At 34.6% G+C, this 24,077-nt stretch overlaps 1 protein-coding gene across 1 annotated transcript in view; it reads left to right on the top strand.

The window, feature by feature from the left end:
• Nucleotides 1-18,019, top strand: part of LOC111056036 (DDB1- and CUL4-associated factor 10 homolog) — a 30,065-nt gene extending 12,046 nt beyond the window's left edge. The window contains exons 5-12 of the mRNA XM_039419590.1: nucleotides 1,673-1,828; nucleotides 4,514-4,695; nucleotides 7,469-7,726; nucleotides 10,319-10,540; nucleotides 11,207-11,217; nucleotides 12,802-13,171; nucleotides 14,633-14,939; nucleotides 16,919-18,019. Of these exons, the coding sequence (XP_039275524.1) occupies nucleotides 1,673-1,828; nucleotides 4,514-4,695; nucleotides 7,469-7,726; nucleotides 10,319-10,540; nucleotides 11,207-11,217; nucleotides 12,802-13,171; nucleotides 14,633-14,939; nucleotides 16,919-17,194 (1,782 nt within the window). The 3' untranslated portion in view covers nucleotides 17,195-18,019. The remainder of the gene's footprint in view (nucleotides 1-1,672; nucleotides 1,829-4,513; nucleotides 4,696-7,468; nucleotides 7,727-10,318; nucleotides 10,541-11,206; nucleotides 11,218-12,801; nucleotides 13,172-14,632; nucleotides 14,940-16,918) is intronic.
• The last annotated feature ends 6,058 nt before the right edge of the window (nucleotides 18,020-24,077 follow it).

Genomic DNA, 24,077 nt, shown 5'->3' with positions numbered 1-24,077 from the left:
AACGAGTAATCAGTCGGCTATAATTAGTTTGAGTGTGTGCAGATATAGACAACGTGTTTCAATGGATCTTTCCAGATTTTCATGTATGATCTGACTTGCACTTGCACATACACGCATTCAATGTGATCATACTTCAAGGATAGAAAAATAGAACTTTGTATTAAATATAAAATAATTTCAAGTTGACTAAAGTGAGGTCCACGTTATAATACCAGTGGAAAAAGATTGCCGATCCTCTGTCTTGTCAATGCCTTCTATAGACGGTAGCTGATACAGGTTCATAGATGTAATATTATCAAATTATGAAAAGACATATTTTATTGATGAATTAATATATCTGGCATGGAATTTATAAGAATATATTATTCAGATAATATAAACATTGATATCAGATTAAATGTAATGGGATGATTTGAGTTACAGCTATCCAATATTATCAATATCCACTGCTATCCAAATGGCAGTGTTTTAGTACAGTCTGTGATAAAATGGAATCAAATCAAATCAGACTAGTCTCTCATCTTCCTTCACTGTCATTATAATATGTACCTCACTAAGGGCCGTTTGCACAGTATAGATTGCTAAACTCGATTAAGTTAATCGAGTTTAAGTTAATCTGAAAGTTTAAACTTGAATCCGTTTTCTCAGTGCATTTACTAATCCAGTTTAAGTTAAACTAGTTTAGCGTTAAGTTGGTAATAGAATGTCATCGTTTATAATATCAGAGGCTGATTTTTACAGGAAATTTGTTATTTGTTTACAAACCATTATTAAATTGAGGTTATGTAGCTACTATTTTAGTATTTTCTTGTTTTTGTTCAAAATCCACAGAACTGTTAGTAAGCTGTACGGTTATAAAAGTGAAAAGCGATCAAGAAATTATTTAAAAACTTATTTTTAGTTGGCACCAGAAAATATATTTTAGAAAGTAAGATAAAAAAGTTTGTTACGCTTGAATCTACTACGGTCTTCCTCGTTTATCGATAAATCTCTCGAAAGCAATATATCTCAGTTATGTGTTATTAAAAACATTTTTTCTAATCAAAGACCACTGTTAAAAATTGTCTCAATTTCTATCAAGTGGTTTATTCAATCAAACTACTAAATTGGAAGTTGCTGTACTCAAGTAAAACCGTTAAAAAATTCTCTATCCCAGAAAATTGAATTATTTGTTTTTTGCCCAATTTTTCTCAGTTTAAAAATTTCTTCGCATTAATCTTTATCAATCGCATTAAAAACTTCTATCAATTCTTCCATTACAATTATTTTTACATTCAAATAATGATTCACTATAACCTAAAATATTATTATCGTCTACTGAAGCATTAAAAACAACTGTCGAAAAATAATTTACTATCAGCTGTTTCCCCATCAAATCTTTACAGATGTCAAGTTAATCCAAATTATTTGGTTTAAACCTCCTGCTTTGGAGGTTTAAACTTTCCGAGAGTTTAAACTCAATACAGAGTTTAATCTGATACTGTGCAAACGGAATTTTAGTTTAAATAAAAAAAAAATCCAGATTTGGTTTAAGCTTTAGCTTAAACTTACACTATGCAAACGGCCCTATAGCTATTACAGAACACTGTTGGCCTCACGTCAGAATGTATGAATTAACTCGGAAGCAGGTTGATTGTGCGGTTTTAGAAAGTATTTTGTTTGTGTTTTTCAGCCAAACATGTACAGACTGATGCAGTTGAGTCAGACGACAATACCAGTGGTTGCATGCTACACCCGACTGTTTTCCCGACACCGGAAAACCAATCGACTCGAATTTATCACCGATTTTCCCGAGGGAGACGAAGCAGAAGTTGTTTCCTCTCTTCAGGTGAGTTTAATTTCCCATTATCCTATACTATTAAACGAGTAATTACTGTTCATATGTGTAGATGTTTTTATGTTCATATAAAACTAGCCGTCAGGCTCGCTTCGCTCGCATATCCGTCTAGCCAGGGGGCTCCGCCCCCTGGACCCCCGACTGGATCGTCCTAGAATGAGATCAGCAGGCTCGCTTCGCTCGCCTGCATTTTTCATTTGAGCATTTTTATCATATATTAGGACGATCCATTCGGGGGTCCAGACTAAACGTCTGGCTAAACGGATATGGCGAGCGAAGCGAGCCTGATGGCTAGTAATATAATATTCCCATGAATAGCTCTGATTGAAGTAGCAGTGCCCAATCAATTTTTCCGCGATAAATGCATTTCAATCTTCAACTTGGTGCCAACCTAACAAAGTCAACTCAACTTAATGCCAACCTGACAAAATTATTAATTTAGTTAGCAGTTAACAACTTTTTGAAGAGGTACTCTCTCTAGATTGTAGTTCTATATTAACATATGGTATGTACATTTTTCAATTATAATTAAGAGATTGGAATAAGAAGAAAATACATGCTAAAAGACGAACTTTAAACCCTTAAAAACCACCCTTAGAGTTGAAATATTGCCAAAAGATTTCTTAGTGCGCCTCTAAAGGGCCAACTGAACATACCTACCAAATTTGAACGTTTTTGGTCCGGTAGATTTTTAGTTCTGCGAGTGAGTGAGTCAGTCAGTCAGTGAGTGAGTGCCATTTCGCTTTTATATATATAGATATCTGTATGTGACCGGATCTCGAAAACGGCTCTAACGATTCTCACGAAATTTGGAACAAAGTAGGTTTATGATATGAAAATTCGATTGCACCAGGTCTCAACCCTGGGATAACTCGCTGAAGGACATTAAAAGGATAAATACGTCCTTGGAAAAACAGCTGGAAATTTTGTCGTCTGTCGATACCGTGGAAGTGAGTGAACGAATGCATGTGTGTGGGATCATCCAGCTGATCTCACAAGAAGAAAAATTCAGCAAGAAAAACTTATTTTCGTTTATTTCTCTTTTTTTAGGAAACATGTTTACTTCAGAAAATCCAAAATAGTAACTAGATGCTGTTCTTTATAGATTCTATTAGGCCTAGATTGAACATAACTTATCATACACATGATAAACATATGTGTTTGTCAAGTTCCGTTCAATCTAATAGAATCTATAAAGATTACGTTATTAACATTTTGTTAACAACTTTGGTGTAAACGCAGCTTAAGAATGATATACTATGTTTCAAATCAAATCTTCATTTGTCCCAAAAACATAATTACAATTATGTTTGCTACAGTACAATATTATTTTGTTAATATATTATGTACTATTCTACACTAACAGCATCTAATGGTGTAAACCCAACTTAAATCGAAATCATAGTATAGGTATAGATCTATTTGTAATATAATTGATTATGTGTTTGCTTTTTGAATTGTTAATAAATTGTTATTTTGATGAGTGATAGTAGCTTAACCTAGATTTTGATTTGGACTGATGTAGTATAAATTTGAAAAGGGACAGTTTTGGGCATACGCCTGTTGTGCCTCCTCATACAACTGTAAAAATAATTGTACGACTGAGAAAATAAATTCAAATTCATTTATTTGCCATAAAATAATACAGATTGATAAAATAAATATTCTAACTTACAAAATGGCACTACCGGCAAAGAAAACTTGTGCGCCGGCAGTGAGTTTGAACAACTAGGTACAGCAAACATGTCAATAGAAAGAAAAAGAGCTTATCCAAACCACTAGAATAACTAAAATTATGGAAACCAGGTAACATCTCAATACTTACAAACGATAAGACAAAGTAACAAAATCACAAGCAAATGACAAACTCAAAAAGACCAATTCAAGGAAGCCATGACAAATATTTTTTTAAATTTATAACACAAGAATGAAACACTACATAATGGATATAGATAATTTAAAATAAACATTCATCCTAATCTAATCCAGTATAAGATTCATTATGGATTTTGTAATTCTGTTAATGAATTCAGTTGGGACTTTATTTATAAACAAGTAACACTGATATTCAAACTGACGTCTACATACACTTAAGCTGGTAAAGTCAATACCAAATTGTAAATGATTGGAGGGACGCAAATTATATGGATTATTCCTTAAGTCGAATGTATCACTATTCTTATTAATGAATAATATGATTATTTCAACATATGTTTGCCTCACTGTAAGCGCCTGGAATTCTTGAAAAAGAAGTATACTAGGATACAATCTTGGCCTGCATAATGCAGCTCTGATAAGGTGTTTAAGGTGAATAAATAAATATAAATTATAAATTCTATCTCTCGTAACAATTTTTTTATGTTTTAAAACTCCAGAGCAAAGCACGGTCCCCCGATATTAACTACTATATCTGTGTTGTAAAGGTTGGTAGTTGCGGTGTGGTGTGCAGATGTAATGTTAGGTTGGTAATAAATTGTGGTGTGCAAATGTAACGTTAGGTTGGTAATTGTGGTGTGCAGATGTAATGTTAGGTTGGTAATTGTGGTGTGCAAATGTAATGTTAGGTTGGTAATTGTGGTGTGCAATGTAATGTTAGGTTGGTAATTGTTGTGTGCAGGTGTAATGTTAGGTTGGTAATTGTGGTGTGCAGACGTAATGTTAGGTTGGTAATTGTAGGTGCATCCGGAGGGCTGGTGCGCACTGAGCCGAAACATCAACAACGACGAGAGCACAGAGTGGACATGCATCCACGACATCCAGGAGAGAGAGCCCGACTCGGCCGCAGCCGCAGACGAATCGGACGCAGACGCAGACGAACAGGACGACTCATCATCCGACGAAGAAGACGACATCTCCGGGTAACTATTCAATCATTTTTTCTCTTTTTATTCAATTCAAATCCAAATTATTTTTATTTTCATTCGTTTACAATGTTAATTACAGCATGTAAAGAATTTCTGCATTGTCAGCATAAAAATTTCAACATATATTCAATTATATAAATCACAAATTCATACTAGTTGACTGAGCGAAGTGAAGTCTAAAGGTGGGTACAGATATACGCGCCGCGAACATGAGCAATTCACTTTTAATCTGCTGATTATATCTTTATTTTTACAGAAATGGTAAGATACAGATATAAAAAGCTTGGCATCAGCTGATTAAAATTGAATTGCTCATGTTCGCGGCGCGGAAATCTGTACGCACCTTAAGATTCAAGTCGACGGTTTTGCATTTCTCTTTATGTTTATATTTATGTTCCGCATTTACAGCGAAACGCTGCAATAGATTTTCATGAAATTTGACAGGTATGATGTTCCTTTTTTAATTTCGCGTCGACGGTTTTTTGAAATTTTGCATTTTAAGGATTATACAATAGGAAAAGGAGTCTCCTTTGAAAACCAATATTACCGTAAAAATCAGACTTCATATTATTCATCATAATAAATCAGCTGTCTAGTGGACTATAATACTACCCGTTCAAAAACATCGAACATCTTGAAAATGTATCTTTCCATCAACGTTAGTAGACAGTTGTCTACTAACTTTGTCTTTCCATAAGCTGTGGCCATAATCTAGTTTGGATTTATTGATAGAAAACATTTTTTTTACATTTTTCTTTTTTAATCTGATGATTAAAATTGCAACAAATATTATTGAAAAGAAATTGATTTCTAAAATCATGAAAATTGAGAAATGAAGTTTATAGGAAATCAACATTATGATCGTTTATTTTGTTAATTTCAACACACCGATTTTTCGCCAACACGACAACACAGAATGTTCTCTGATGTGTTGATTGGATTGGCGTATCGACGGCAGACAGACCTGATAACAGCGCTCACACTCATATTCCGGGACGACACGTTATGGTACGATAGGACAGAAAGCTCTATGTTTATTTAGGATTTTTCTAGACATTTCAAATTGATAATTTTTTTATTAATTTTTGAGAAAACATAACAACAGGTCAATGTAACTTACTGAGCGCGAGGTCTACTGTTCACAGAACTACTAGAAGTTCTCTGAACAGTAGACATCGCGCAGTTAAAAACCACAGCCTCCTCTAATACTGTCCATCAGAGTGAATTATGTCCTGTCCTGACGTGTCGGCGAGATATCGGTGTGTAAACAACTAATGGCTGTTTGGGTTGTTGTATCGACATTAATTATTAATATCAATTATAATTATTATCATTAGAATGTTAATAATTCGTTGTAAACAACTATGCTACCTACTATCATTAAAAGCTTACCGAGTTGAAAGCAGAGAAAAGTCGGGAGAAAATAATAAGCTACTTCGACTTATCAATATTGCATGCCTCATTGCTTGCAATGTCCTCACGACATCTGACTTTTTACTCAGTTACATTGAGATATTAATTGAATGCGTCATTGCATGCAATTAATAATCCACTCGACAGCTAAATTCTAAAGTCTGATTTTTACGGTAATATTGGCGGTCGAAGGAGACTCCTTTTCCTTTCGTATTATCCTTAAAATGCAAAATTTCAAAAAACCTTATGTATACGTCGACGCGAAATTTAAAAAGGAACATACCTGTCAAATATCATGAAAATCTATTGATGCGTTTCGCTGTAAATGCGGAACATATAAAAAAATATAAACATAAAGAGAAATGCAATACCGTCGACTTGAATCTTAGACCTCACTTCGCTCGGTCAAAAATACACAATAAGACACTAAACTAGTAGTTCTGTGAACAGTAGACCTCGCGCAGTTATGAACCGCAGCCTCCTCTTATACTGTCCATCAGAATATATCCTGTCTGTATGTCGTGGCGGCGAGATATCGGTGTGAAAACGGCTAATGGCTGTTGAGGTTGGTGTATCAAAAATACTAACATCAAAAGCTAATATCTTTCAAGACATACTGGCATCAGGACAGCCCAAGTTCAAAGCAGAGAAAGTTGGAGAGACAATACTATGTTATTTTAGTTATTCATTGCATGCGTTCTTGCACGCAATCAATAGTTCATTTATTTATTCACAATGGAGACAACGGGTTTCCCCAGATATGTATCATTAACAATAAAAATTGTACAGATAGAAAAGAAAAAAGAAAAATAATGATAAAAATAATACGAACTAATAAATAATCACTTGAACAATTAATTACGACATAGCAGTACCTGACTGCTATGTCGTAATTAATTGTTCAAAGTGATTATTTAACAAGCAGTTCGTAATGGAATCAAACATTGAAGAGCAATAATAAATAATACAAACAACAAAAATACCACCTAATGCAAAAATGAAAAATATTGGTTTGCCTAACATACTTTTGGGACACACAATAAGCTTCGGTTGACGTATAAGGTTCTTTGAACCTTTGGATCTTTGAATCCGTCCCATCAAAACATAAACATAAACATAAGAATTTAGAATTTTCTAGCATTTTTCACAATTTACCATTTCCTAGAACCTATACATTGTTTGTTAGCTTATTATTTTACATCTTTTGTTGAGCTGTGTTATATTTTTACTTGTTATTCTATATATTGTGAATTATGTAGAATAAATGCAATTTTTAATTCGATTTTCAATTTTATTATACCTATTTGATTTTGTAATTGAATTAAATGAAGAAAACAATGTGATTGGTTGGCAGGTCGCCTGAGGCATGCGCTACAGACGACGGAGGTGAATCAGGAGGCGGAGGCGGAAGCGGGGCAAGAGCGGATGCGGAGCGGGAACGTGAGTTTGCGCGGAGACGAGCGCGTTCGGCGTCAGGATCGGCCTACCTCTTCCGCGGATTCCCCTCCGCCGACGCGGGTGACGCCGCCTCCGGAAACCCTTCCGCTTCCGCCAATCTGTCGCCCATCAACACGGACATCTGGGAGGCGTTGGTCGCCATACGCGAAGTCAGGTAAATCTATCCTATTATATTAAGCGAGCAATTTCTGTATATATCTGGTTATTTTAATATCTAGCTAATTTTATATCTGGTTATTTATGTTTTTCGGATCTCGAAAACGGCTCTAACGATTTCACGAAATTCGGAACACACTAGATCGGACACACTTGGACAGCAATCCTATTCGGATTGCACTAGATCTCATTCTTTGGAAAACTCGCTGAACGACATTAAAAGGATAATTCATCCTTGGAAAACAGATGATAATTTCGTCGTCTCTCGATAACAGAAGATGCGTGTGCCTGTGTGGGAGAGAGACAGAATTATTTCCAGCTGTGTAATCATAATCAATCGGCCAGAAATTTTATCTAGCTAGACAATTTAATCGATTTGATCAACATGACATGATAATCCTCCTAAACTAAAGTATATAATAATTTTCAAAGTTGATCACTATTTGACAATTTCAAGTGATTAGTGAGTGCTATTTTGTTATTCAATTTGGTTTGTATATAGGCCTAATCTAAATTGTAAATGTTTTGTTTTCAAATGTTTGAACAGAAAATTGAACCTGAATTCAAGTGTATGGAACATAACCTACTTTCTGGACTATTTATAGTGTATAAATCAAAATTCGGGAAAGAAACAGTTTTGGGCTGTGCTGTTAGTACTTCCCCAATCATTTTAAAGAATTGTGTTTGGTTTATCAAAAGTCAATAAATAAATAACGAGCGAAGCTCGGTGTCCCGATGTTAATTTAATAGATAAAAGAATTGACTTATACACGTACGGGATAGGAAATTCACGAAAGACGCATCATCACGTCTGAACTACTCAACTGATTAACTTGAAATTTTGCATATTGATTCTTAATTTACCGAGGATGATTATAGACCTATTTCAAATTCTTCAATCATGACAAGTTTTCAGTTAGACAAGTTTTTTATTAGACCCTTTGAGAAGCATGGGTCACCTGCTAGTTACTAATAAATTACTTACTTACTTACTCCCAGGGCCATCTATATCTAAGTTGACATTTGGCCGCACCAACAAACTGTCTCCAAGTAGTTCGCTCCTCAGCATCTCTTTCTGTCGCTCCATGTCAGTCTTAACCTGTTGCCACCATCTCTGTCTGGGTCTCCCACGGGGTCTTCTTCCTAGAGGGTTGGGTGTTGAAACTTGTTTACTAATAAATTACCGACGAAAAACGTAATTGTAGAATTTTGCTCCTCGTAGACGAGTCTTAGGCAGGGCGTACACCGGTTAGTCAAGACAAGACTAGTCACGTTTAGTCACAATACTTCACATAGTTGCTTATGAAGACATGTCTAATTGCAATGACTAACGCTGGTCACAAACCGATTAGTCAAGACAAGACTAGGTATCTGATATTTTTCTCAAAACATATGTTTTAGTAAACATATGACTAACTTCTATTAATCAGAAGCTACACCGATGTTTGCCACAAAAAAGGCGCACTACTACAATTTGTTATCCTATACTATTAAACGAGCAATTTCTCTTTATATGTTTAGATGTTTATATGTTTGTATTTCACCGGATCTCGAAGACGGCTCTAACGATTCTCACGAAATTCAGAACATAGTAGGTTCATTTTATAAAAATTGTAAACGTGAAATTCTAACCTTATCTTGGACTTTGTCACCTATAAATTTGGAAGAAAAATAGCACAAGGACTACCTTATTATTTTATCTTTTAATGTTATTAGTGTTATTTGTGTTATGCATTAGTGTTATTTGCATTGTAAATAAATAAATAATATAACAATTCGATTGCACAAGGTCTTATCCCTGGAAACCTCGCTGAAGGACATTAAAAGAATAATTACTATTCATCCTTGGAAAAACAGTTGATAATAATTATTTTGTCGTCTGTTGATGATGGAAGTGAGTGAGCGAGTTCATGTGTGTTTGGGACTGTGTCAAAATTATTACTCAGCTGTTGAGCTTTTGTAATCATTCAATCAGGTACTTAGTGCCGGTTGCAAAAAAGCCAGGCTATTCTCAATCCTGATTGATTCCAGTAGATCCATCTTTTTGAAATGGTCTTCTCTGATTTGGTTCACGTGAAATTAATCAGGATTAAAATTTAACCGGCTTTTGTGCAACCGGGCCTTTGTGAGGGAAGGTTTTGCATTCCTCTGGGAATTAATCTCAATTACTGTGATTAGATAGAATATTCCTGTATGAACTATGAATGTTATTATAATTTCTTCTTTCGTAATAATTTTTTTATGCTTTTGTACTCCACCAAAGAAAGAAAGAAATAATTATTGCCAAAATCATTAAACAAACTTTACAAATGTGGAAAATATAAAAATTTTCATATACAATACATTACAAAAACTTAAAATTGAAATATGTTCCATTTAAAAATCGATTATAATATTATCATTGGCGTTACCAGCAAAACTAAGTAGTTTGAGCGATGGCAACGAGTAATCAGTCGGCTATAACCAGAGCAAAGCTCGATATTTTTTTTTTTTTAATTCACCTATGAAATGTGTTCAATAATTTATGCTCACTCTGTATTATTTTGGCAGATAAATAATTAGTCCATTATTATACTTGGGCATGTTGCAGGTCGCAACGCGAACGCCAGCGTCGGGACGCCGAACACCGTGCGGCGAACGGTGGCGTCGAAATGACACTGAACAGTGCTTTAGAGACGCGCATGCGTGTGGTGCGTATGACGAGCGGTCTGCCGGCCGACTCAAACGGCGCCGGATACTTCCGCAGCAGCGAAACAGTGTTCCCCGAGACTAGCCATCGTCGCATACTTCGTCGGCGACCTGCCACCGGGCAGTGACGCGAACAATTCGCGCGAACATTCGCGCGAACGCAGTCGCGCCTCCGATTCGGCCGCCAATAGCGATTCGGCGCCGCAGCAGCCTAGAGTCACAACCATCACTTACAACTTTATGAGGTAACATCAAAAATCAAAATAATTTATTCTTGAAAAAAATAAGTTCACAATACAGTACTGTACATACAAGCTGGTTTAATAGACAAACTGACACTCAAATTCAAATTTTATTCAATCCAATTCACAATTTTTACAAATTATGAGAAATATAATCATACAGCTCAAAAATATTAGAGTAAGAAGTTATATTATAAAGTACAATATAGAATTATACTATAGTCTGATTTTTACTCTAATATTGGCGTATGAAGGAGGCTCCTTTTTCCTTTTATATTATCCTTGAAATGCAAAATTTCCAAAAACCTTGTATATACGTCCACGCGCAATTTAAAAAGGAACATACCTGTCAAATTTCATGTAAATCTATTACCGCGTTTCGCCGTAAATGCGCAACATATAAACATTTAAACATTCAAACATTTAAACATTAAGAGAAATGTCAAACCGTCGACTTGAATCTTAGACCTCACTTCGCTCGGTCAACTATATTTATTTGTTATTCCAGTTCTATAAATTCAGCAAGCAATTTTTGTTCGTACTAGTAGTTCGGTGAACAGTAGACCTCGCGCAGTCATAACGACGTCCCAAACCATGAACACATCCACACTGATACACTAACTATTTATTTGATCAGATCATGCTTACACAAGATTTAATTATCATATAACGCTTTCCGGAATTTAGGGCAAGAAAACCAGAAGACATCTATAGTGAGGTCCACGTTATAATGACAGTATTTGATCAACTTTGGTTTTGCTATCCTTGTCTATCATTCGACAAAAGCCGGTTGTACTATCCTTTTCTAGGTCCACAACAATGTCAATTATGTTTTTGACAGTGTAGAAATATTAATTAATGCAGAGAATCGGCATCGCTATTCTTCTATCTTTATCCACTGCCATTATAACGTGGACCACACCATAGGCGCCCAGACGAGCAAGTTATAAGTTCTTTGCATCCTATTTAATAGTGCATAAAAATTGCATTCAATGAGGCATGCAATTTATAGTCTACACAGCTGTTAATTTTTTACCAAGTTACATTGAGATATTGAATTGCATGCAATTTATAGTCAATTCGACAGCTGATTTATGATGAATAATTCTAGTCTGATTTTTACTCTAATATTGACGTATGAAGGAGGCTCCTTTTTCCTTTTATATTATTCTTGAAATGCAAAATTTCCAAAAACCTAGTATATACGTCGACGCGCAATTCAAAAAGGAACATACCTGTCAAATTTCATGAAAATCTATTACCGCGTTTCGCCGTAAATGCGCAACATATAAACATATAAACATTCAAACATTTAAACATTAAGAGAATTCAAATTCAAATTCAAATTCAAATTTATTTCTCAAAAAACATACACAATTATAATAATCTAATATTATAACATATGAAAATAATACAAGAAAAATACTATTAAATATATAAAATGATCCCAAAACTGCAGTATATTATTTTTTTTTTATGTCCATCTATGTTTAAGGAGTAGCCTACAAGGTAAAACCTGTGCGTAGACCTAAGTTGCAGTAATATATTTATTCAATATAAACTAAGAAATTGAACCAAAAAAGAACAAAGATTAGTGGAACTTACACACAATATAAGTTTGTAGATTAAATTAGATAAAAGTTAGTAAAACACATAATTATTATTCTATGATAAAAACAAAACATAAAAACAAGAAACAGTTGGTGCTTAGAAGATTTTTTCTTCAGTTTTATTTGATCTTGAATCATTCAATCAGGTACTTAGTGCCGGTTGCAAAAAAGCCGGGCTATTCTCAATCCTGATTAATTCTAGTAGATCCATCTTTTTGAAATGGTCTTCTCTGATTTGGTTCACGTGGGATTAATCAGGATTAAAATTTAACCGGCTTTTGTGCAACCGGCCTTTGTGAGGGAAGTTTTTGCATTCCTCTGGGAATTAATCTCAATTACTGTGATAAGATAGAACATTCCTGTATGAACTATGAATGTTATTATAATTTCTTCTTTCGTAATAATTTTTTTATGCTTTTGTACTCCACCATAGCGAAGCTTGGTCCCCGATATTTTTTTTTTTATAATTCACCTATGAAATGTGTTCAATAATTTATGCTCACTCTGTATTATTTTGGCAAATAAATGATTAGTCCATTATTATACTTGGGCATGTTGCAGGTCGCAACGCGAACGCCAGCGTCGGGACGCCGAACACCGTGCGGCGAACGGTGGCGTCGAAATGACACTGAACAGTGCTTTAGAGACGCGCATGCGTGTGGTGCGTATGACGAGCGGTCTGCCGGCCGACTCAAACGGCGCCGGATATTTCCGTAGCAGCGAAACAGTGTTCCCCGAGACCAGCCATCGTCGCATACTTCGTCGGCGACCTGCCACCGGCAGTGACGCGAACAATTCGCGTGAACATTCGCGCGAACGCAGTCGCGCCTCCGATTCGGCCGCCAATAGCGATTCGGCGCCGCAGCAGCCTAGAGTCACAACCATCACTTACAACTTTATGAGGTAACTTCAAAAATCAAAATCATTTATTCTTGAAAAAAATAAGTTCACAATACAGTACTGTACATACAAACTGGTTTAATAGACAAACTTACACTCAAATTCAAATTTTATTCAATCCAATTCACAATATTCACAAATTATGAGAAATAAAATCATAGGCCTACAGCTTAACAATATTAGAGTAATAAGTTATATTATAAAGTACAATATAGAATTATACTATAGTCTGATTTTTACTCTAATATTGGCGTATGAAGGAGGCTCCTTTTTCCTTTTATATTATCCTTGAAATGCAAAATTTTCAAAAACCTTGTATATACGTCGACGCGCAATTTAAAAAGGAACATACCTGTCAAATTTCATGAAAATCTATTACCGCGTTTCGCCGTAAATGCGCAACATATAGGCCTAAACATTTGAACATTCAAACATTTAAACATTAAGAGAAATGTCAAACCGTCGACTTGAATCTTAGACCTCACTTCCAGTTCTATAAATTCAGCAAGCAATTTTTGTTCGTACTAGTAGTTCTGTGAACAGTAGACCTCGCGCAGTCATAACGACGTCCCAAACCATAAGCACATCCACACTGATACTCTTACTATTTATTTGATCAGATCATGCTTACACAAGATTTAATTATCATATAACGCTTTCCGGAATTTAGCGCGAGAAAACCAGAAGACATCTATAGTGAGGTCCACGTTATAATGACAGTATTTGATCAACTTTGGTTTGCTATCCTGTCTATCATTCGACAAAGCCGATTGTACTATCCTTTTCTAGGTCCACAACTATGTCAATTATGTTTTTGACAGTGTAGAAATATAATTAATTAATGCAGAGAATCGGCATCGCTATTATTCTATCTTTATCCACTGCCATTATAACGTTGACCACACTATAGACGCCCAGACGAGCAGTTATAAGTTCTTTGCATCCTATTCAATAGTACATAAAAATTGCATTCAATGAGGCATGCAATTTATAGTCTACACAGCTGTTAATTTTTTATCAAGTTACATCTCTCCGAATATTCATCATCCTCCTCAAACTCAGGAGCTAGAAGAGGCGGCAATTTCACCGGTCCCGAACTATCCATAATTGAAGTTTTTTATGGAAATACACTTCATAACACTACGAATACTTTTCAACTGTTATAGTTTAAAGACAATAATTTTATTATTGCTGACGGCTAGAATACTGTTTGCTAATTCTACAGTAAGACTACGCTGGCACTACGATGTCTACTCTACCGCGTTCGGCTGACGACAGAGAAATGCCAAACCGTCGACTTCAAACTTTGACCTCACTTCACTCGGTCAATTATGGATCTCAAAAACGATTATAACGATTTTGATTATAAATATTTTGCAAAAATAATCTTATCTTTTAATTCCCGTAGCGAAGCACGGGTGCCCTGCTAGTCATATTATAAATAACCTATTGGTTGGATTACAGATACGGTCGCCGCAGACGCTATCGCCAGGATAGAAGCGGAAGCGGCGGAGACAGTGGAAACGGAAGCGGTGACTATGACTTGGGGGCGGGCTCACTGACGCGCGTGCGCAGTCACGCGGTGGTCATTCTGGGCGGCAGCGGAACCGGAAGTGCAACTGGAGGCCGCAGACTGCACCAGGTGATGGTTTCGCCGTTCGGGTCCTATCGCAGCGAAAAGAAGTTGATGCGTCGTCACAAGATACATCAGAATGTGCCGCGACTCACCCACTACATACAGGAGCCCAATCTCGGCAAAGGCTTCATCAAGGTATTTTTTAATTTAATAAAAATAACAATATCCTTTATTTTTGTATGTACATGACTGAGGGCCAGTTGCACGTACGTCTGTTAAATATTGACATTAACGCCGATTAAGACTGTGCAAAGGCTAAAAATAAACTTTCTACTGGTGATATTTTTCAAAGTTTTTCGATTTTTATATCATCAAGCTATCAAAATGAAAAAGTTTTCACAAGAAAACATTTTTTCCCGATCATTGCTTATTGAGATATGAGCGCCTAAAGTTTTAATTTTTGGTACAGAACATTTCAAATTCGGTGAGAGATGAATCCATGAGATTTAGAGGATAGATTCTGCAAGGTATTGTTGATCTAGTAAAACGAAAATTTTCTTAAAATATCAATTTTTGAGAAAGCTATTCAATCTACCAAAAATAACTTTTAGTTGTGTTATTTTTGGTAATTTGTATAACTTAATCAAAAATTGATATTTTAAGAAAATTTTTGTTTTACTAGATCAACACCATGAAGATTTTATCCTTCAAATCTCATGGATTTATCTCTTACTGAATTTGAAATGTTCTGTCCCGAAAATTTAAACCTTATCCGCAATTTTTAGCTTTTTTAGTTCTATAGTTTATTTTATTTTATTTCCTTGTAATAAGTGTTGATTTAATACCCTTGATTTGTTGTTGCATTGTTGAATTCTGGCAATAAAGAATTGAGGCATGCGCCATAAAAATGCTCTGTCTGTCGCCAGTGTCAAGTGCTATTTGCAGACGACAACAGATCGAAAACAGAATCTGATTTTGAATGCTAATATCAGCTAAATACACTTCTCTATCCTATTAACGGATGAAATTCATTCATATACTTAACTAATACTTTGAATTTTGTAGTTTTTTTTTAACAAAAACTAATTGTAAGGCAGCTATGAGTTTATAAGACAACTAACCTAACCGGCGTTAGTTGGATTTAATTTTCCGTGAATGGCCTGTTAAAAAGCTTTTACATCAATTAGTTTAACCGGCGTTATTTTTCTACTTATTTTTCTTCTTCTTCTTCTTTTTCTTCTTCTTCTTTCTATAGTGAGGTCCACGTTATAATGGCAGTGAAGAAAGATAGGAGAAAAACGTTGCCAAGTCTCTCCATTTTGCCACTGAGTGTACACAGCTGTTACTCAATTCATCCCATTAAATTTGATCTAATAATAATTATCATTTCCTTGATTACATAATCAATTTAATGTCAAATCAACCAAGGAATTTTTTTCCATAATTTGATTTGAAAATTTGCTTTCATAACTAAGATCAGATTTTTTTATACAAACCTGAAATGGCGGCTAATTTAAAAAGATGTGATACAATAATCTGAATTTCAAAACAACAGAAATTGAGCTATTTGGTAGATATTCTATTCCAATTTCTTTTGACAATCATAGAAAAATAGAAATCCTATTTAAAATAAGTAATTTCAATGGAAATAATTCTGAAATAACCGTTCAATATTATTTATACCGGTACGAGTAGGTCTAACCTATAGATGTAGGCTAACTGAAGCATGGATAAAGTCTAGAATGGTTAGTTATCAACTTTTAAAATGTCATTTCAGGTATTTTAATTTGTGTTTCTCATACGGTAATGTCTAAAAATTATTTAATTGATTCAAAAATACATTTTGAATCAATTATATGACTTGTTTACTCAAGTATTTCGATAGAATGAAGTAAAAAATGGCGATTAATAATGAATTGTTTACTTTTGTACAGTCACTGTCAAAAGTAAAAATAAAATATTCTGGCAAACTTGACAACATTGCAAAGCTAGAGAGAGAGATAGCGCTATCTGTTTTGTTGTATGATAGAAAAGGACAGCAACAGTATTGTCAATCGTACACTGCCATTATAACATGGACCTCACTATAATCTTCTTCTACTCATCCTACTTCTTTTTCACATTATTCATCTCAGTTTACTCCTGTCTAAAACTGATGGATATGTTCTTTGTAGGAGCTGTGCTTCTCGTCGGACGGCCGCCTGATCTGTTCGCCGTTCGGCTACGGCGTTCGCCTGCTGGCCTTTTCGCCCAACTGCAGCGAGCTGTCGGCGTGCGTGCCCGCCACGGAGCAGCAGCAGGCGCCGCCGGTCAAGCTGCACGAGGTCGGCACCAACATCTGCCACTCGGACATCGTTGTCAGCACAAAATTCTCGCCGCGCCACTGCCTCCTTGTGTCCGGCTGTCTGTCCGGCCGCATCGTGTGGCATCAGCCTGTCATACAACAATAAACGAAACAGGACTAAGGTCAGGTACCTAACCTAACTTTTTAGAAGCTTATAAACTGTGGATATTCTCTGGAACTGAGAGTAGACTAAGGTTAGGTTAGGTTCAACCTAGCCTAAGGCCCGGTTGCACAACAGCCGGTTAAATTTTAACCGTGATTAACTTTACGACAACCAATCAGAGAAGGCGTTTTTGAAAAATCATCTTGGTTCTTGTAGAATTAATCCCGGTTAAAATTTAACCGGCTGTTGTGCAACCGGCACTTACTTTAAGAAGTTATGAATTAGGATTATTATCTGGAACCTTTGCAAAATAACTCTAAGGTTAGGTTGTATTTAATCCACCTAAGTTCCAGAAGTTGAAAACGTTGACTGTACTCCGGAGCCTGTGACTTGGGGCATGGGTTCTCTGTCACTTTCCTAAATATGTGACACATTCATTTGTTTCAAAACAAGATTAATGTCAGGTTAGGTTTAACCTAACCTGACTTACAGAAGTTAAAAACTTTGACTGTTCTCCGAAACCTGTGACTTGGGGCCTGGATTTTCTACCACTTGTAGGCTGATAGATACTAACTAACATCAACCTGTCAAACAGAAATAAACGCTCAAAAGAAAAAACATGTTATGAAATGAGAGCATAGTCCAGATCCCATTAATCTGTCTACAAACTAGTTATCAAAAGACCTAGTTATAAACTGGGACTATTATGATATCATGAATTTGACGTTGTTGTATCTTTGTTGTGAATGTTTTTTTCAAGTCAGAGAATATTATAATGAACACTTATGCAGTTAAACTTAGGCGATTTTTTTAATTGAAGGATGGTTTGAGTCCTATAAATTATTCAAGCCACACAAAACTCTCTTAGTGAATACGATTTTTCCTGAGAGGACTGGGTGTAACAAATATGTACTTAAACGTCTTATGTAAATCGTGTTAAGCCTGGTTTTGAAATGATCTTATTGGACTATAAAATCTGTGAAGGATGATCTATGACTGTGAATTTAATCATTCACAATTTTGAAAAAAATCTGCAAAGCATGTGCTAAATTTTGTACCGATTTTCGGCTCCAAGTTATATTCAATTTTATCTAGAAGCATTCTAGTAGATTGCAAGCTCTGAAGTTTGGACGACAGTTTAGTTTCGAATGAAACTTGGGCCTATATGCACCGTTTAAACGGAGATTGATTCGTATTTATATGCACCATAGATCCGTTTAAACGGAGATTGATTCGTTTAAACTCTGAATGTAACTATCATAGTAATGTGACCATATAGACATTCTAGTAAAGATTAGCGTTAAGTCATAGAGAAACGATAGCATAGATATCCCATGGTATAGGGCGTTTATGTCGCAAGTTTTACTGTTATCCCAAGCCGATAGTTCACATAGGTTTTTCCTATGCAGCTGTGTGACGCTGGTAGTCTCTCAAATTGTGCCGTTCATACACTATCACCCCAACAAAACAGTCAAAATTGACAATAATCAACAGTAATCGGCTTGAGATAACAGTAAAAGTTGCGACAAATTCCCTATACCATGGGATATCTACTTACGCTATTGTTTTCTCTATGGTTAAGTGCATATGGGCCTAAATAACTCTCATAAAGAATTGAATGAACTTGAAAATTATACCAGAATTATTATTTCTATCGTCAAGCTTGAATTTATTTTTTTGAAATATCACAAACATTCTGGAAGGGTCAGACTGTTGACTATATTCGGATAAGCTTAAACTTTTTTCTTCCAAATTTGATAAATTACAATATTCGGTTATAGAGCTTGTGTGTGATACAATGTTATATTAGAGGAATATACACAAAGAAGTGTTTTTTAAAAGCTTTATCCTTGCAAAGGTGATGATTATATTAATATCAGAATAGCATAAAGATGTGTGTAACAATATTTAATTTTTTGGTAAGGAGTACTCGTATTTAAGTAAAACTGGAAAAAATAGAAAATCTAAGACTCTCTCACTTGAAAATGACATTATATATGTTGAAACATGTTGTCAGTGATAAAATAGAGTTGTGAAAATGGTGGTTCTTTAATTTTTATATGATGTTACAAATTTATAAGCTGTATCATAACCTATTTTTAGGCAATTTCTATCCAAATTTGGGAAAGGAACAGTTTTGGGCATTAAGCCTTTTGTTCCTTTCCCAATCATTCATAGTTGAGAATTATATTGTATTCATCAATGTATAAATAAATTGTGTTTACTAAAATTCCCTCGAAAATACGAGAATGACATCTTAACCAAGTACTCTCAGAGTACTTTTTACTACATAATTTTTCACTTTTGAGCTTAATCAACGGTATATCTCCTTTTAAAGATTAACATGCATTGCTTTGCTGGAACTTATCAATCAAAAAATGTTTTTATATTTGAAATATTATCGTTCTAACCGCAGTGATTACTTGTAAATGTCTTATTAGAACTAAAACAATGTTCAGAAAACCTTCCTGATGAGCCTACCTGTGGAAACTACCCATCTATAGAATGCATAACAATATTTCAATATCTTGACATTTTTTCCAAATTTTATCATTTGATGTGATTATAAATTTAGTTACTTGAATGTGTCTGTAAATTATTTCAAAACTATGAACAACTAATGAATAGGATATCCCCTGACTTGTAAAAATTTTGTAGAAAAAATTGTTAATCCCAAATTAACTTTTATATTTTACAAAACTGTAGTCCTACAGCTTAAAAGTTTGTCAGTTCTTTACTGAAAATACTGTAACTATAACTAAAATTCTCAAAATAGCGCATAAATCATTGTATCCCAAACACCAATAGTGTTTCAAATTTACAATTTCCCTTATTTTATTTTACTCTTTGATGATAGTTTAAAATATTTTAAAACTATCTTTCCGTTGCAAATATTAAAATAACGCATCCATCATTGTATCCTGAACACCAATATTGTTACACATTTTTCTCATCTAATTATATTCTTTGTTGATCGTATCAAATATATTTGAACAATCTTTATAATAGTATTTCCAATGCGGGTGTCTCTGAACGTTGTATTAAAGTATGCGAAATGCTTGGTTTATGTATTTTCATCGTTTTGAGATTTAACACTAAAATAATATCTGAGAATTTACATTCTCAGATACATGATAGAATGTTAGATTATCATGTCTATTGTCTACATACACGATCGAAATGCAGAACAAAATTAATCCGGGTTTTCAATAGAGCTTTAACCTTCCAACTTGCAAACTCTCCTGGTTTTTCTCTTGTTATTTCATAACAATTAAGATTCTGTCCATAAAGTGAAGTTATTTGTTTTTCTTAATTCTTATCATCGATCATAATATAACAATTAATTACTGCCGCACTCTCTCCGATATAGGGAGTGTCTTGTGTAAATATACTCAGGGCTTTTGACGATTTTTCTTGTAATGAGTGTTCTAGTATTGCTGTATTTTAATTTTGTTGGTTAATTGAGATTAGTTTAACATTGTTATGATTTTGAACATTATGCTATGTGAAGTACGGTAGCCAGTAGAATTCCATGTTTTTCAACACTGATAATTTTCTTTTCAAATTTATGATTGGTGTACTCAGTTCTATAAATTTTCCTGTAAATATTTCTTGATCTTTTCTTTGCACAACGTTTAAAAAAAAAACTTATGAACGTATCAAAATTTTAAAATTAACCGTAAATGTATAATAAAAAAATTCAAAATAATAAATTTCATTGATGTACACTATTATATATATAATTATATCGATTTTGTCTGTGATTGTTCTTCTTATTGCTTCTGATTAAGGCTTTCTTTATTTTTAATTTACTATGATTATTTTGGTTTATTTCAAATTGATTGAAAAACGTTTGTTTTCAAAGTTATTCATTTGTTGCTGACCTTATCGTGGCGTATGCAAACAATTTTTTAACTGTGGGTTAATTTTTAATGAAAATTTTGATAGTGTAAGTTCAATTTTTTCTGTACTACCTGAAATGTATGATAAATTTGTAAAATAAATTGTTAGTTAGTTTACTATAGTTATTCATTTGAAAGCATCCTTCCGCGTCTTTTGAGATCATTTTGGTGTGTAGACACTGAGCTGAGGATATAGATATATTATATAGATAGATATATATTATAGATATAGATATATATTATATATCTATATGATATAGATATATCACGAACAAAACAAAATGGCGGCTATCGCATTTGAAATATTGTTTCTTAAATAACTCTGAAACCGTTGGGTTTACAAAAACTTTACAAAAATAACTTTTTTTAGTAAATTTGATTGCCTATTGATTGGTACCAGATTCTTCAAGATTGGACCAATATTATCTGAGATATGGCAGCTTTAGTAGGCTTTTTTATGGCAGGTTGGTGACCCACCTTTAGAGGGTTATTTAACGTTATTTTATTGTTTGAAACTACTTGAAATCGCTTACTATTAACTTGCAATGCAAATAGAGATCGTTGCATCATTGAGGCGACTCTATCAGCATGCCTTGCGGTTAATTAAAATATGATATCTAGATATATTTTTCACCAAGGAACAATGCCCCAGAGTATTGGTATGGAGTTCGTAAACACTCTGTATTATGGATGAAATTCATAAATATCATTATCTATAGCAGTGGTCGCCAAACAGTCGATCGCGAGCTACCGGTAGCTCGTGGGGTAGTTTTTGGTAGCTCACAGAAATGCTCGTGCAGAAGAATGTCGTCCAGTTTCAATATAAACACTTTCCCAGTCTGAAGAAAATCAATGACGAAAAAATCCTCCACAGCACCGCAGCAATAACCAAGAATAAGTTACAATTCTTTCAGACTTGTAAGAAGTAAGACTATGAGACAACAGTTTGATCAACGATTTTAAGATTTTAAAAGCATATCAAATTATGGTACAATTCATCAACTCTCTTATGTAGAGATCTATGCAGAAGATTTTGAAGCTTGTGTTGTACAACATATTGGTGGAGATCAGGCTTCAGTTGAAATGGAATTTTTGGATTTTGAAAATGATCTGTCTCTCAGATCACTTTCTAGAACTGGAAATATTTGGCCTCAAGTCCCAAAAGAAAAATATCCAAATATTTTTCAAGTTGCATTGAGGTTGAAGGCTATGTTTAGCTCTACTTACTTGTGTGAAGCATCTTTTTCAAGTATGAAATTCATGAAAAATCGATATAGGAACAGACTGACTGATGAACATTTGGACAACTGCATCAGAATGGCGGCTACAACGTACACTCCAAACATCAAGACAATACTTGATGACCAAAAAGAGTTCGACTGCTCTCATTGAAATGTACATTTCAACTTTTGTTATACTTTTTCCTATGAGATAAGTACATTTCAACACTAGAAATGTATCTTTATAGGCAAAAAAAAACTTTCTTCATTCTAATATTCCTTGGTAGCTCACTAGAAGTTATATAAATGCTATTCCAGCTCACAGGCTCATAAGTTTGGCGACCATTGATCTATAGCCTTCCATGTATATTAGCATAGAGAAGAGATAGAATAATACATCCACAAGAAGGTCTAGGAGCTACCACATCGTTTATGTTCAAAAATTTCAAGCCAATTACTGTCGACTACTGTCTCTTATTACTGTCTTAGCCGGGAACGGCACAGTATGAGAGACTACCAGCGTCACATAGCTTAACAAAAGATAACTGCTAGGACTATCGGTTTGAGTTAACAGTGAAATTTTGAACATAAACGCCCTATACCATGGGATATCTTCTTATGCTATATTTTCTCTATGGTATTGGCTGAATGGCAAGGATTGGTGTTATCCGTAAGGAATGCTGACATACTATAGTCTGTGTAAAATAAGTTGAGACTTGGATCATTAGTATCAATATTCTCACATTTGAAAAACAAATTAAATAGGTGATTGAAAATAAAATGAAAAAATGATTGAATTAACTGAATAATGCCGAAGAAATTATAATATTCTTGATTGAAAATAATGAATTTTATAAAAGTTGAGAAATATTTTTATCAGATGTTAAGATTATCACGAAACTGGATAAATTATGAGATTCAAATTCAGAAGTGAATTGAGTTAATTAACATAAGTGAGTTTTTTACTTTCCTTGCCCTATTACCATAGGTAAGGAAAGTATTGCTTTCCGAAAAAATTAAGGTACCCCAATTTCTAAATTTCTATACGTTTCAAGGTCCCCTGAGTCCAAAAAACTGGTTTTTGGGTATTGGTCTGTATGTGTGTGTGTGTGTATGAGTGTATGTGCGTCTGTGTACACGATATCTCATCTCCCAATTAACGGAATGACTTGAAATTTGGAACTTAAGGTCCTTTCACTATAAGGATCCGACACGAACAATTTCGATCAAATGCAATTCAAGATGGCGGCTAAAATGGCGAAAATGTTGTCAAAAACAGGGTTTTTCGTGATTTTCTCGGAAACGGCTCCAACGATTTTGATCAAATTCATACCTAAAATAGTCATCGATAAGCTCTATCAACTGTCACAAGTCCCATATCTGTAAAAATTTCAGGAGCTCCGCCCCATCAATGCAGATAGATTCCCAATTATCAGGCTTCAGATACAATTGAAACAAAAAAATCAAGTGGAGTAGATTGAGCATGAAAATCTCTACAATTAACGTTCAGTAACATTTTCACCTAAAATTGAAAATAAGCTTTAAATTCGAGAAAATGTGATTATTCAATTGCAAATTATTGTTGATTCTATTAAATCATTCACTATGAAGAGATAGCAGACCTCATGAGTGTCTCCAGCGTTATTGCCCTGTCACCAGCTGGCTCAAATCTTTGAATAGTAGACTTGAGATGCGCGGGAACACTAGCGTCAGGTGATCAATTTTCATAACGGCAAGGAAAGTTGTGTGAGTGCGCCACACCAG

This window comes from Nilaparvata lugens, chromosome 1 (assembly GCF_014356525.2).
Source record: "Nilaparvata lugens isolate BPH chromosome 1, ASM1435652v1, whole genome shotgun sequence".
Taxonomy (NCBI): domain Eukaryota; kingdom Metazoa; phylum Arthropoda; class Insecta; order Hemiptera; family Delphacidae; genus Nilaparvata; species Nilaparvata lugens.
This window is presented reverse-complemented; position numbering and strand designations above follow the sequence as displayed.